Consider the following 13,750-nt stretch of genomic DNA (forward strand, 5'->3'; position numbering starts at 1 on the left):
AGCGGGTACCGAGTTTCTTCTTGAGATAATAGAAGGATTGTCTTCCAGTGGTATATACAAAAGCTCTAGGAAGACTGTAGTTTTCAGTCTTGCAGTTGTATTGAGGATTTATCAATTTACTACACTAACTACTTTGAATCAGAGCGGCCATTTCTGGGTCACATGCCTAATATGAACTTCTGTTATGTTAGTAACACAGGAAAAAATTACTATTGAATATGGAGCAAGGATATAAAAAACAAAGCATGAACTTTGAACGAAAACCAGATTTGATACTAGAATCCCGTTTAATATATTACATTCCACAAGATCATTTGTTTTCCTGACTATATCATCCCAGCTAACCGGAGGTTAAAATAAAACTCTTATTAAATGAGATTTAAATATGTACCTTCAGAAAAAACATACTTAGCCTAATAAATTTTGTGTCTGTTTACATGAAGGTTGTATGTCCTACCATAAATCTCTACTCTGAATTGTTCTGCCTACAAACAGTTTTACAACATTTATTTATAAGATTAGTTTATGAACTTCATTGCATGGAGGTAGGTGCATTAAATAATAATATCTATCAGAAATGATAATTAATTTGACCCTTATCTGCTCTTGCAGTATGTGTCTACTATGAGCACTTTTATTACCTTTTGAAGATAATATAATGGTTTCTTATTTGGCAAGGGAATGAAAGTAGAATGCGTAGAAACCAAAATGAACACCAGGCATAAAACACATTGGCATATTAAAACAAACATTGTTAACAAATTGCCTGCTGGTTTTAAAGAAAAATATAGCTTCAATCAGTTAATGTTTTATTAAATCATTCTCCTCATTCAACAAGTTTTGATTGAAATTTTACTCATTATGAAATATATATTTGGCATGTCATAACAAAGAAAAATACCCTATTTACTAAACTCTTCTGTCTCATACTGCTATATAAACACCAGTAATTGCCTAATATTTCCCTCTAAATTGACAGTATAGATTTAATTAGGGACCCTTATGGCAGAGGGAAATGCTGAAACTTAAATTTTGTTTTTCATGGCGATCGGCAGTGATTTGGTGATAGTGAGCAGAGTGTCTGAGGTCAAGTGCCTAGAGCACAGCCTTAAGCCACCGCAGACATTGTCGGGGGCTAACGAGTGAGCTACTCAGGGGTCATGTGAAGAATCTCACTTTAGTTCCCAGTCTTTGGAGAGATTCATCTATTTCTAGGAGTTTCCTAATGGGAACAAGGTGAGGAAGGTGACAGGCAAGAGCTGGATCATGGAGTAGAGGATCGGACTTAAAGGATATGTTCCTGTGCCTGTGGCTTTGAGCCACCAAAACCACCGTTCCCAGATGTTCTTAAATGTACCAATACTATGAACCCTTTCATTGGTTAACAAAGGAAGAAAGATCAGGCTTTAAACAGCAAAGGAGTTTTTTCAGAGATTGTCTTAGGTATCTTCTCTCTGGAGTGTGCTGTGAAAACCCAGGTGGATACTCTGTCAAATCTGGACCTGTTACCTGGTGTGATTTTGTTCTGTGAGCGGAAACTGAAGGGAAATCAAGTTCAGGTGATGTGAGCTATGGTGGACAGCAAATGGACCTGTCTTTTTTTTTTTTTTTTTTTTTGAGACAGGATCTCACTGTGTTTGTTGCCCAGATTAGAGTGCAGTGGTGTCACCATAGGTCACTGCAATCTCAAACTCCTGGGCTCAAGCGATCCTCCTGCCTCAGCCTTCCAAGTAGCTGGGACTATAGGCGCGTGCCACCATGCCTGGCTGATTTTCCTATTTTTTGTAGAGATGCGGTCTTGCCATTGCCCAGGCTGTTCTCAAATACCTGGCCTCACGTGATCCTCCCGCCTCAGCCTCCCAAAGTGCTAGGATTACAGGTGTGAGCCACCATGCCTGCTTGGAACTGTCATGGACGTTAGTAAACAGACCAACCTCTCCCTGCTCCAGATAGGCTCAAAGCTGACTCCTTAGCCTATCCACTTTCATCCCCTTTATCTCCTGAAACATCCATACTCAAAGAGCCTCTCAGTTTTGGCCCCTGAATAGAAAAGACTGTCTGCAATTAGAGCCCTCTCGGTAGATGGGAGGAGCATGAGAGAGAGAGAAAGAACCGTGGGTGGCAGCCTTCCTCACCTGGTCACTTGTTTTTGTGAACCTTGTATAGACAATGAAAGGAGGAGAAATTACCCAGCTAGTTGGATTATTTAAATTGATAACTACAAAGAGTAAGGTTTTTTTTTTTCTTTTTCTTTTTTTGTTAGTATGAAATAAGTAGAATGATGGTTATTCCCCTTCCCAGAAATTCCCACCATTGTTTAGACGGTTGTTTGGTCTTTGATCCTAAATTCAGTAGTTTTAATGGGAGACTGCAAATGTGGCTCTTGTAATTTTTCAGTTCAATTCAGTAATCATTTGGAAACATCATATGACCAGTAATATTTTTTTCAATGCTTTTAGGGCATATGGGCCACTTAATCACCTTTGTGCAAATAAAGTGCCCATTTCAGTGTCTTTTTAATGTTTGGAGTTTGCTAAGGGATACATATTTTTTGATGTCACACTGTTTTCTATGTCAATTTTCCCTTCACCAGTCTTAAAACTGAGATAATTAGTGTCACCCTTCATGGCCAGTGAGGAGTCTTCCTCCTCAATCTTTTGAGAAGTGGGGGAACAGTCCAGCCCCAAGGACAGGTAGGATCTGAGGCTGGTGGTTCCCTGGAGCAGTTCTTGCGTACCTGTGGAAGTCCCATCTTCGTCACATCTCCTTTTCCCCCATCTGGGCATCCCATTGTTCTGCCACCTTCATTGAAAGTAGTCAGGTGGGCAAGAAAAAGCTCTTAGCCTTGTGGCCTGGGTTGCTAGAAAAATTAATAAAACTTTTAAACATCCTGCATAAGCTTCTGTACAAGATTCTCTCTTGAAATCCAGGAGGAGGCCAAGAGCCATTCCATCGTGGGCTCCTTGATCAGATGCATAGGAACAGCTATTGGAGTTAAAATGATTTTGTTGTGATGTGCTTCTCGGTGGGCTTCATGTTACCCGGCTCTTTTAGTTAATAATGATGTCCTGTGAGGCGTGTTACCCTGATGCACAGACGAGATAATGTGGGGATTTGCTGATGCAGAAGCAGAGGCCATCCGGGATACAGGTGCCACGGACCCCATTCATTTATATCTCTTCTGGACAAAGATCTGAATGTCCCATTCCTTTTTTTTTTTTTTTTTTTTTTTTGGCGTGAAATTTATTGCCATTAACTTAATAACTATATATTATACTATTTTTTAACCAATTCCTTTTTTTTTTCATGTGATGTTTTGATGCAGGCATACAATGTGAATTAATCAAATCAGGGTAATTGGGGTATCCAGCACCTTAGGCATTTATCATTTCTTTGTGTTAGTAACATTTTGTGAATGTCCCATTCTGAGGTGTGGAGAGATTCCCAATCCCAGACAACTGTTTCACTCATGGAGAAAATGTCCTAATTTATTCTTCAGTGCAAATTGGAAAATACTTAACAATTTTGCCTTGAAGCACAAACTTCAACTAAACATGCTTTTGGTATTTTCCAGTATCACCAGGATTCACAATTTCTACAGCTCTCTTGATGGAAACTTTCTCAAATAATTATATCCTCATATGTCCTGTTTAAGCAGCTATTACCAGGAAAAGCATTTGTGCAAACCAGATCTTCCTTTTTCTTCCTCATTTTCTTCCTAAGATGGTACACTGCAGCCGTTTCTTTTGTTAGTGTTCGGTGGTCTGGAAGATATTTTCCAGAGTACTTTGTAAAATGGAAAATTAATTTGTAAACAGGCATTTGCAACCCTATAACTAATGATTATTGTGAATTTTGGTTTTTTGTATTTTAATTCTATTCTGAAAGTTAGCATTGGAATAAAATGAAAAGAGGCTACGGTAATGACGTTCACTATTTTGGGCATTTAGGAACCTGTTTTGTTTACTGGAACAATGAGGAAAAACCTGGATCCCTTTAATGAGCACACAGATGAGGAGCTATGGAATGCCTTAAATGAGGTAATGTATCAAATTTAATTATCTTTACTTTGTTAGCATCAGTGCATATATATATATATATATATATATGTACATTTATAGCATTGCAGATAATTAAGCGGAGCTTATTGGTTTAACTAACTTTGTTCACTCCCCAGGAGAACATTGGGGACATGGATCTACTTAAAATGTGTATATTGATGATGGTGGAAACCAAAATAAAATGTCTCACATTCTCATTTTAACTCTCCTCCTATATCTCATCCCAAACAACCATATATATTTTTATGTGCCCTTAGCAGAGCACTGAACTACAGGTGGTAGTCATGGGTTCAGATTCTACCAGTGACTAAGCTGTCCTGTACAATTTATTTCACTGCTCTGTTCTTAGGAAACATCTTGTAAGTGAAGACAATAGTTTTTCATTATTAACTGAAAGATAAATAATTATGAAGTGCTTTGAAGTTTTTTAAGAAAGTGTTTGTAATGGTATATTATACAGTTAGAACGTGATAATAATTCTTGATTGGCAAACATGTAATTTTAATGATGCAAAGTAAATTAAGGTAATAGCATTCTGTAGGTTTTGCTAAGTTTTTATGCCAATACATTGATTTCTAAACTATTGTCTATTATTTGTGTAATGGTTCCCTTTGGACCACTTCTTGGAATTTCTTTGCCCCTGCATGGAATGGATGCAAAGGTGCTGTTCGTTTATATATTTTAACACTAATGAATTTTCATGTTCAGCCTAGTTCTGCAAATTAATTCTAAGCAACTTGACGATGGGAACCCTATTGTAAGGTTCTAGCTCAGTCTCATACTTTTTAAAAGTGAGCATTTAATAAATACGTATGGAATGGTTGATTTCTTCATTTCAGAGAATTGTAGCTTATTTCTTTAAAAAAAAAAATAATAATCACAGTGACCAATTCCTGACCATTGTTATTGTTGTAAATGTTGTTGTCATTGTTGCCCTTCCAGGAGTAGCTCTGAAATCTTTGATTTATAGATGAGTTTTGACTGTGAGCAAGCAGATTTGTAGGCCTGACAGTTTCTGCCAGCAACTCTTGTTTCTGAAGGCACGTCCATGCCAAGTCTACTCATCCACCCTGCTTTGCAGCAACTGCGTGGATTTTATTTTCCTAAATTGCATCAATTCCTTCACCTTCTTCTACTTGAAAATAGTGGACCTCTGATTCCATTTAAGTTTCTGAGTCTTTCTACAATGAAATTCTAGAAGATAAGAGGAGAGGAGACAGCTGACCATCTAATGTAAAGGAAGCTAATTGACCCGCTGCTCCTGATCTCACAGGACAAGTTTAATAGTGAAATTGTGACACACCTTAAAAGAACAAGAATTACTAGTAAAGTATTTTTCTGTTTGCTTCAGACCTTGGGATTTTTCTCATCACAGATTCTCAGATAGTAAAATTGCTTTAGAAGCACATTGCTCCATGGACAGTGAAGGAATGTTAATTGGGAGACAATCCTATTAAAAACCACCATACAAACTTGGCTGTAACTCATACTTACTTTATCTGTGGTAGCCAAAATTAAAATAAAATCTAGTAGCCTCTCAGAATTCTAAAAATGATGAGGTGGTGGAAGGCAGATAATACCAAGGTCCACCTTCATTTAAACTGCATTTGGAGCTTGCAGTAAGTGGAAATGAGCATGCATGTGCTCTGAGGCTGCAGAGTGTAGTGAGTGGTTTCCATGTATTACCCTGGAACTAGCCTCAGTTTTTTTAGTTTTTCTATAGTTTACTGCTTTTCTAAGCTTAAAAATAATCTGAAGTACTCTATACTGAGGTACAAGGTTTCAAACAGAATTATTTGATCAGTTTGTCTAAAATTCTAACTTTTTTAAAATGTAGAAACCAAAGCTTTCTATATGTTAAGGTGTGATGTTATATCTTGGGACCAATTAATTTTTATAAGGAATACATTTCTTTTACAATAACATTTAATAATCAAGTGATATTTTATATAAATTCTATGTCTATATGATTTCATTTCTAATTTATAAGAACAGACATGTCACAAAAGGAGATGTACTGTGACTTCATGGATACATTTAACAAATATTTATTGGAAGCCTTTTATGTAGGCATTGTATGTTCTGAAGTATACGTAGAGCAGTCATCAAGAGGCATAAAGTCCCTGCCCTCTTGGAGCATAAATTCTTATAAGAAGATAGAAAATAAGGAAATGCATATTTCATAAAATGTTGGGCACTGATAAATGCAATCAACAAAAATACAGCAGTGCATAAAGAGAGCTAGCTGACGGCGTCGTTAATAAAGGCAGTGTCTACTGATCTCTTATTTTGTATCTAGCACTGTTCTAAGCACTACATATACTGGCTCATTTTATATTCCAACAATGTTACAAGATAGACATCTTAACTATAATAATAATATGACCTTATTTACCAGTTAGGAACCTGAGATAGAGAAAGTTCAGGAACTTGCCCCAATTGGCAGAGCCAGGCAGGACTCAAGCCCAGGCTGTGTGCCTTCAGGTCCCCAATTTTTTATTCTAAAGTCTTCATGTCACGGAAAACTCAAAGAAATAGTATTTTGAACACACAAATACCCTTCACGTGGATTCATCAGATGTTAATACAGTATTTTGTAACATTTGCTTCCTCTCTTACATAATCTTGTCTATATTTTGCTGAATTGGTTGAATGTAAGTTGCAGACATTTTCATTGAGTTGAAACTCACCCTTAAATATGTAAGTATATACCTCCTAAGAACAAGCACGTTCTCCTACATAACATAATATAGTTATCTCACTCCAGAAATTTAAAAGTAATGTAATACTGCTTTCTGTGGGTTTAAAAACTTTTTTTTTTTTTAATTTTCTTTATTTTTAGAGACAGGGTCTCTCTCTGTCACCCAGGCACTATCACAGCTCACTGCAGCCTCAAACTCCTGGGTTCATGTGGTCCTCCCAAATAGCTAGGACTACAGGGGTACACCATCACACTTGATAATTTTTAAACTTTTTTGTAGTGATGTGGTCTCACTGTGTTGCCCAGGCCAATCTCAAACTCCTGGCCTCAAGTGATCCTCCTGCTTGGGCTTCCCAAAGCGCTGGGATTACAGGCTTGCACCACAGCATTTGACCTGTAATTCCGTTTTCTAATATAGTTTCAAATTTCCCCAGTTGTCACTCTTGGTCCCTGTGTTCTACTGCCTTCATTATCTTTTTCTTGGTTCTAATACTTAAACATATGATAACCTTATAGAGGGCCTTCACATTTCTGTCATTCCCATGACTCTCCCTGATTCATAAATGAAGATAGAGTCTCAGAAGTCACTGTTTTCTCTAAAATGTCCTATTGTTCTTCATCTTACAACCGTTATTCTTCAGGTAGATATGGACAATCTAAAGGAAAATAAAAAACCAGATTAAGTGATGAGATGCTACCTTAGTCAGGGGCCAAGTGTGAAAGTATTTCTCCAAAGTCTGGCTGTCAGAATTAAGAAAGGCCCATTTTTATGTACCAGGTGTATTATCAAAGTCAATTCAGAAGGAAAAACTGATAAACAACTTGCCACACTTAGCTTTTTGAAAAGTTCAATCATTTGGGGTATAGATCTATGAATATGTTTTCTTAAAAGAGTATTCATTATGTCCTCTTCTTTGTATTAATAATTGGAGAGGGCTTAACTAAGCTGATATCCTCTTTTCTGTAATTTTCAGTACAGGGTCTTGCACCATAATTCAAATCTTACACTTCAGATTTTGTATAACTTCCTACCTTGCATGCTTATGCTAAATACCAATACCGTATTTAATCCTAACTCAGAATTCCTGTTCATTTCAGTTGGCCTTCCATCATGAGTGCAACTCCAGCTCACATTCATAGAAGTACTTCCGTGTTTAGGGTGCCATGACAATGTTGCCCATTTACTCTTAGTTTTTTGTTGTTGGACATTGTAATTCTGTATACCTGCTTCCCAGCCCTCACTCATCAATCTGCTGATCTCCTCACTTGAGGTGTCTTGACTCTTTGTTCTTCTGCAGCTCTCAAATATAGCCTGTGTTTGAGTCTTGTCTTATAAAATTTCTCTGAAACAAATATTTATTGAGCTGAATCTCTATCCAATGTAGTATCAGATGATCTTATAACTACAATAGTATAATTAATTAATTAATATAAGCACTATTTATCCCCATAGTCAGGGGGCAAGGAGATGTTACATTGTGTCCTGTTTTTCATGAGTTTTCATTCACTGTAAAACATGTGTGAGATTGAAGCAATGCACTTGACTGCCTTAGCGCTAGGGGATTAAATTTGGGAAAGAACCTTCACCAAAGTAGGTTCCAGATTTCCTAACACCGTGGGGTACACTTTCCCATTATTTGAATTTTTACTTTTTTAACTTTTGCATTTGATTAAAACCTTCCAAAATGGTAAAGTGCCTATAAGAGTATATCCTTAGAGAACCACACTTCCTGCAGTCATATTCTCTTTTAACTTTCCCTTTAGTGTACTAATTCCTATCCAAAATATACTTTGGAAAACTTGACTCAACCGTAAAGATACTTTCACTTTTTCTACAGAAGCTACATTGGGAGAAAGCCTTTTTTTTTTTTTTTTTTTTTTTTTTTTTGAGACAGAGTCTCACTCTGTCACCTGGGCTACCTACAGTGCTGTGGCATCAGCCTAGCGCATTGCAACCTCAAATTCCTTGACTCACGTGATCCTCCTGCCTCAGCCTCCCTAGTAGCTGGGACTATAGGCATGCACCAAGACTAATTTCTTTTATTTTTAGTAGAGACAGGGTCTTGCTCTTGCTCGGGCTGGTCTGGAATTCCTGAGGTCAAGCAATTCTCCCGCCCTGGCCTCCCAGAGTGCTAGAATTATAGGCATGAGCCACCACGCCCGACCAAGAGCTTTATTTTTCGAGAGACTTCCTTAACTCCCTGAGAGGGGTTCTTGGTGGATGTCATATGTCAGGAGTTCCAATGTTGCGGCACATAGAGGTGATTTTTTTTTTTTTTTTACTAACTATATTGAGGTATAATTTAAGTACCAGAAATGCTCCCCTTCTTTTCAGTGATTCAGGCAAATTTGTAGAGTTGCACAATCATTACAGCAGTCCAGTGTCAGAACATTTCTGTCAACCCAGGAAATGTCCTGGTGTCCATATACAGTTAATCCTCCAGCTCCTGGGCAGCTGCCACTCTGCTTTTTATCTCCATAAATTCCTACAGTTAATCTTTTAACTAACAATTAAGAAGGAACATTTTTTATATTTTCACATTTTACCTACAGACTAATTTTATTTAGCATACTGTGTATTTCTTAATGAAATTGGCAAAGGCAGTGTGAGCACATGACCCAGCATGAACAGACGGTGCTTATTGATGGTGACAAAGCAGCATCTTGGTTTTGTTCTAAGTTAGAATATTTTTGTTCTAAGTTGGCTCTGCCATCCTTCTCATTGAACAGTATCTAGAAATAACTGACCACAAGTGGCTGCACACACGTAAGATACATCCTCTCAGAGAAAGAACTTGAGAATTCTAATGTCTAAAAGGCGTGTCTACTGTAGTAGCAGTTTAAGAAAATATCATTCTTCTTTCTGTATCTACAGGTACAGCTTAAAGAAGCCGTTGAAGATCTTCCTGGTAAAATGGATACTGAATTAGCAGAATCAGGATCCAATTTCAGTGTTGGACAGAGACAATTGGTGTGCCTTGCCAGGGCAATTCTCAGGAAAAATCGGATATTGATTATTGACGAAGCGACAGCAAATGTGGATCCAAGGTACAGAGCTGATATCCGTGGAACGCCGGATCCAAATTTTAGATGTGGTCAGTGAGAAACATTTAAGGATGCTGAGGAATGTTTCTAAGTGTTCTGTTTGCCCCAAGGGTATCTTGATAACATTAATTCTGAAAACCAGAGGTAGAAACCAAAAAATGTTTTTCAATGTCAATGACATTATTAAGCATTCTTAGACAGCTAGATTCCTAAATTCTACTCCTGATAGTCTAAGCAATTTGGAGGGAAGATAGTTTCTATTGCTTTATTTAAAAAGAAAAATCTCTATTGCGTAGTAGATCTTTTAAGTCTACTTTTACCGTTTTTACTGAATTAAACTTCTTTGATTGTAGAACTGATGAGTTAATACAAAAAAAAATCCGGGAGAAATTTGCCCATTGCACTGTGCTAACCATCGCGCACAGACTGAACACTATTATTGACAGCGACAAGATAATGGTGAGTTCTTCAGCCGTGGAATTCCAGTTGCTTCCATTTATGTTCAGTTTTTCAATTTATTCCCTCCTTGTAAAACTTGATAGAAACCCCCAATAAGTTATTTTCTGTTGACTTTTCCTCTCATTCTCATCAGTAACTTAAGTACCTAACTATGTATTCAGTGCTGTTAAATAATATACCTGGCATAACTCTTTGCATATTTTTATATTAAATGTTTATTTTGAATTGTCATTTTCTTTACATGGCCAGTATTCCAAACGTATGAAAATATTCCAGATCTAAGCTACAACTCGTGCTGCTAAGCATCATTCTGCAGAGTCGGTCACAGTAGTTTCAGCATGTTGGAGTCCCTTAATCCAAAACTAAGCCTTTCATTTTAACTGCCAGGAGGTTGTTGGGTAAGGTTGCAGAATTTCTCAGCCATTGGGATGTTCGCAAGATGTGCTGTCAGTGGGGAATATATGAGAATATCCTTAACAAGTTATTTTCAGAAAGGGCCTAGTTACAATAACAAATGATTCCAACAGAAAGGATTTAACGTAGGAAATTTATTACGTAAGAATGGGAGGGCCAAGGGAGGGAAGGGAAGCACTGGGGTCATGATTTCAGGAAGGTGCTGGGACAGATCTCCAGACCTAGCACCTCAAAGCAGAGGCCCCAGAGATTTGGTGCTTGTTAGACTTCCAGTGAGGAGCTACTGCCCAGCTGCAGTTGTATCTGTGAGGTGGCGAGATGAGGCTGGTTCCAGATGCGCTAATAGAAGCTGGAGTCTGGAGGCCGGGGTGATGCTGGCCGGAGTAGCAGAAACCAGGAAGACCATTTGCCCGTGTCCTGCAGTCAGTCTCCCACTAGGGCTCCCTACTTAGGCAGAAGCTAACAAGGCCAACCGGCCATGCAGACTCCGAGATTGCGCCGGCACCGCAGTCAGGGTGCAGAAGGGGGGTCTGGTAGCTGTACCCATGATAGGCTGCAGGCTTTGGTGTCGGAATATTTGTGCAGTACCTTCCTTCCAGGTTTGATTGGCTCTCTCTTCCTTAGTAATTCAATCTTTTCTTCTTTATTTTCTTCCTCCCTTCCCCTCTTCCTTTTCTTTCTTTCTTCCTTCAGATCCTCATCCTCTTCTCCCTGCCCCCCTTCTCTTTTCCTTTCGTTGCTTGCCCACTTTCAATATATCTTAAGATGTGGCTTTATAACATGATAAGGGAAACACCTCTCAAAGGAAAAACCTTTGTCTACAAATAAAGTAACATGAGTTATTTTCACACTGACTGAAGCCCGTGGCATTGGGCTGATTTTCGTCCACCTTGTGGAGGGTAGCAGGGGTCATCATTATGCCAACCACCAGGAACAGGAGCCAGACACTTCCACCCCCTACATCCTGGGCTGCAGTGCCACCAACGCCTGAGCCTGGTGAGACAGAACACACTCACTTGTAACAAGTTACACGAAGTGGTTTTAATACGTGTAGATATGCAGCAAGGGACAAGAGGAGTTTAGGATCCTGTGTGAGCTCGTCCCCCGAGGCTCGAGGAAGCTGTCCAGGGCAGAGGGAGTCTTAACTGCATATGCCCCACTTGCAGCACAGCCGAGGGACCCCAGAAGGCAGCCTGCCCCAGATTTTATACCCCAGGGGCAACATGACGCACTGGGCAAAGCTTTGAGGGTCATCCTGCTTCCAGGAGAGAAGGGAACAAAGGCCCAGGCTGTCTTTCCTAACTCAAGATGTCGCATTCCCTAGGAGGGACAGGAACAAGGCCCAGCTGTGTCGGGCACTTCCTCCCTGCCTCAGGAAATTGCATTCTGGCACTGTCTACAATTATTCTCGAGAACTGTAAGCAAGAACTGGATGAGTCCAAGGCCACCCAGAGAAGTCTCCTATACTGTGATTTCTACTTTTTACTTGTCGCTTTTTACTCTTGTCTGTCAGAATTGTGTTTTGCAGGCTGTCCCAAAAGCATCCTGGTTTCACAATAAGTGAATGGTGCCCTAAAGTTTCCTTGCTTGAAGCACTTTGCCAAGCTTTGGATGCATCCGCAGAATGGTTTGATCTCCACCTCAGCTGGCGGCTTGTTCAAAACAAATTCTTTGCTCCTAAATGCACCATATAGACTTTTTCTTGGGTTTTGTTATTGCAACATTGATGATAGTGACTTCCTTTTATTATCAAATACTTGGAAATACTGTCACCTTGGAATGTATGATTGGTTAGGGCGACAGCAAGGAAGGACAGAATTTGGCAGATTTGGCAGCTTTTTACTCCTAAAACTGATCAATCAGCATTTGCCCCACAGACATGAACGTCTAGTTAGTTCACGAGCATCCCCTGGACCCATCAGCATTGTTGCCATTATCAAGATGTGTCCATTGGCTTGATGCTTTACATATAATGCTTCCAGGTAGATTTTGAAAACTTCAATTTTTTTCTCTCTTTATTAGTGTCTTTATCTAAACTCTTAGATAAATTGCTCTATAGGAGCAGTTTACAGTGAGCCCCTCCTTGCCTTTCTATCCTTGTTCCACTCTGCTGTCCCCTTTCCTTTATAGCGAAAGCCACAGTGATCATCCTTGAGGTCTTCAGCTGCAGTGTTCGCTCTCTTGCGTGTGTGCCCTCTCTCCCCGCTGCATATTGGTGGCTTACACTAGGTGCACACAGTGGAGATGATGACTAGTAAGTAGAGCAGCTGGACTGTCTGATGGATTGAATGTGAGATATGAGGAAAGAGAGGAGTCAGTGCCAGTTTCTAGGGTTGGGGCCTGAGCATGTGGATGGATGGATGGGGAAGACCAAGGGAGAAGTCAATTTAGAGAAGAGAGGCAAGAGTTTTCTTGGAGCACGTGACGGCTGAGATGACCTTGCATTTCACCATACAACTGTCCCTCCCTATTCACAGCTCCAGATTTGGGAGATTGTCAATTTTTAGGGGTCCCTGGCTACAAGGTCATCAACTCAGCCACATCACAAGGAAGTCCTACCAGGAGATGTAAACTTGGCCACTTGAGCTGGATTTTGTTATTGACATATATATATGAGATGAAATAATGAGTCTTATGAGCTCTGAATTCTTCTGGACAACGCTTAGTTTCTAATTTCTCTTGATAGGGAATGGAAGGATTCAACCTCAGGACATCCAAGAGATGTGCATTTCATAGCTTTGGAGATAGACAGTTGGCCTCTGTGCTCTTTTTCCCCCTGGTTGACACTGGTGTTGTATTCTAGAGCTTCGAATCATCAGCTGGCTTTCAATTCAGCGAAACACCATGAATAATGTTCTTTCTCTAACCTTTGATTTTGGAAGCAATATTCCTTTCTTGCTTGCTTTAGAAATACCTGCTTCCTTTCCAGAAAACCAGGGATTTTCTGTTCTGGTATGCTGAAAGCTTAGAGGACATAAAGACAAGTGAATCAGCTGCCAAGCCTAATGTTCCGGAGGGCAGCAGCCAGGCTCAGGGAGTGGCTGGGGAAGTGACAGGTGCTAATGAAGGG

General features: G+C 39.4%; 1 protein-coding gene across 2 annotated transcripts in view; it reads left to right on the plus strand.

Moving 5' to 3' along the window:
- Positions 1–13,750, plus strand: part of ABCC4 (ATP binding cassette subfamily C member 4 (PEL blood group)) — a 226,468-nt gene that overhangs the window by 194,147 nt on the left and 18,571 nt on the right. For both annotated transcript variants that reach the window (XM_069467093.1, XM_069467094.1), the window contains 3 exons: positions 3,951–4,040; positions 9,638–9,810; positions 10,161–10,266. In XM_069467093.1, coding sequence (XP_069323194.1) covers positions 3,951–4,040; positions 9,638–9,810; positions 10,161–10,266 — 369 coding nt within the window. The remainder of the gene's footprint in view (positions 1–3,950; positions 4,041–9,637; positions 9,811–10,160; positions 10,267–13,750) is intronic.

This window comes from Eulemur rufifrons, chromosome 4, assembly GCF_041146395.1.
Source record: "Eulemur rufifrons isolate Redbay chromosome 4, OSU_ERuf_1, whole genome shotgun sequence".
Taxonomy (NCBI): Eukaryota; Metazoa; Chordata; class Mammalia; order Primates; family Lemuridae; genus Eulemur; species Eulemur rufifrons.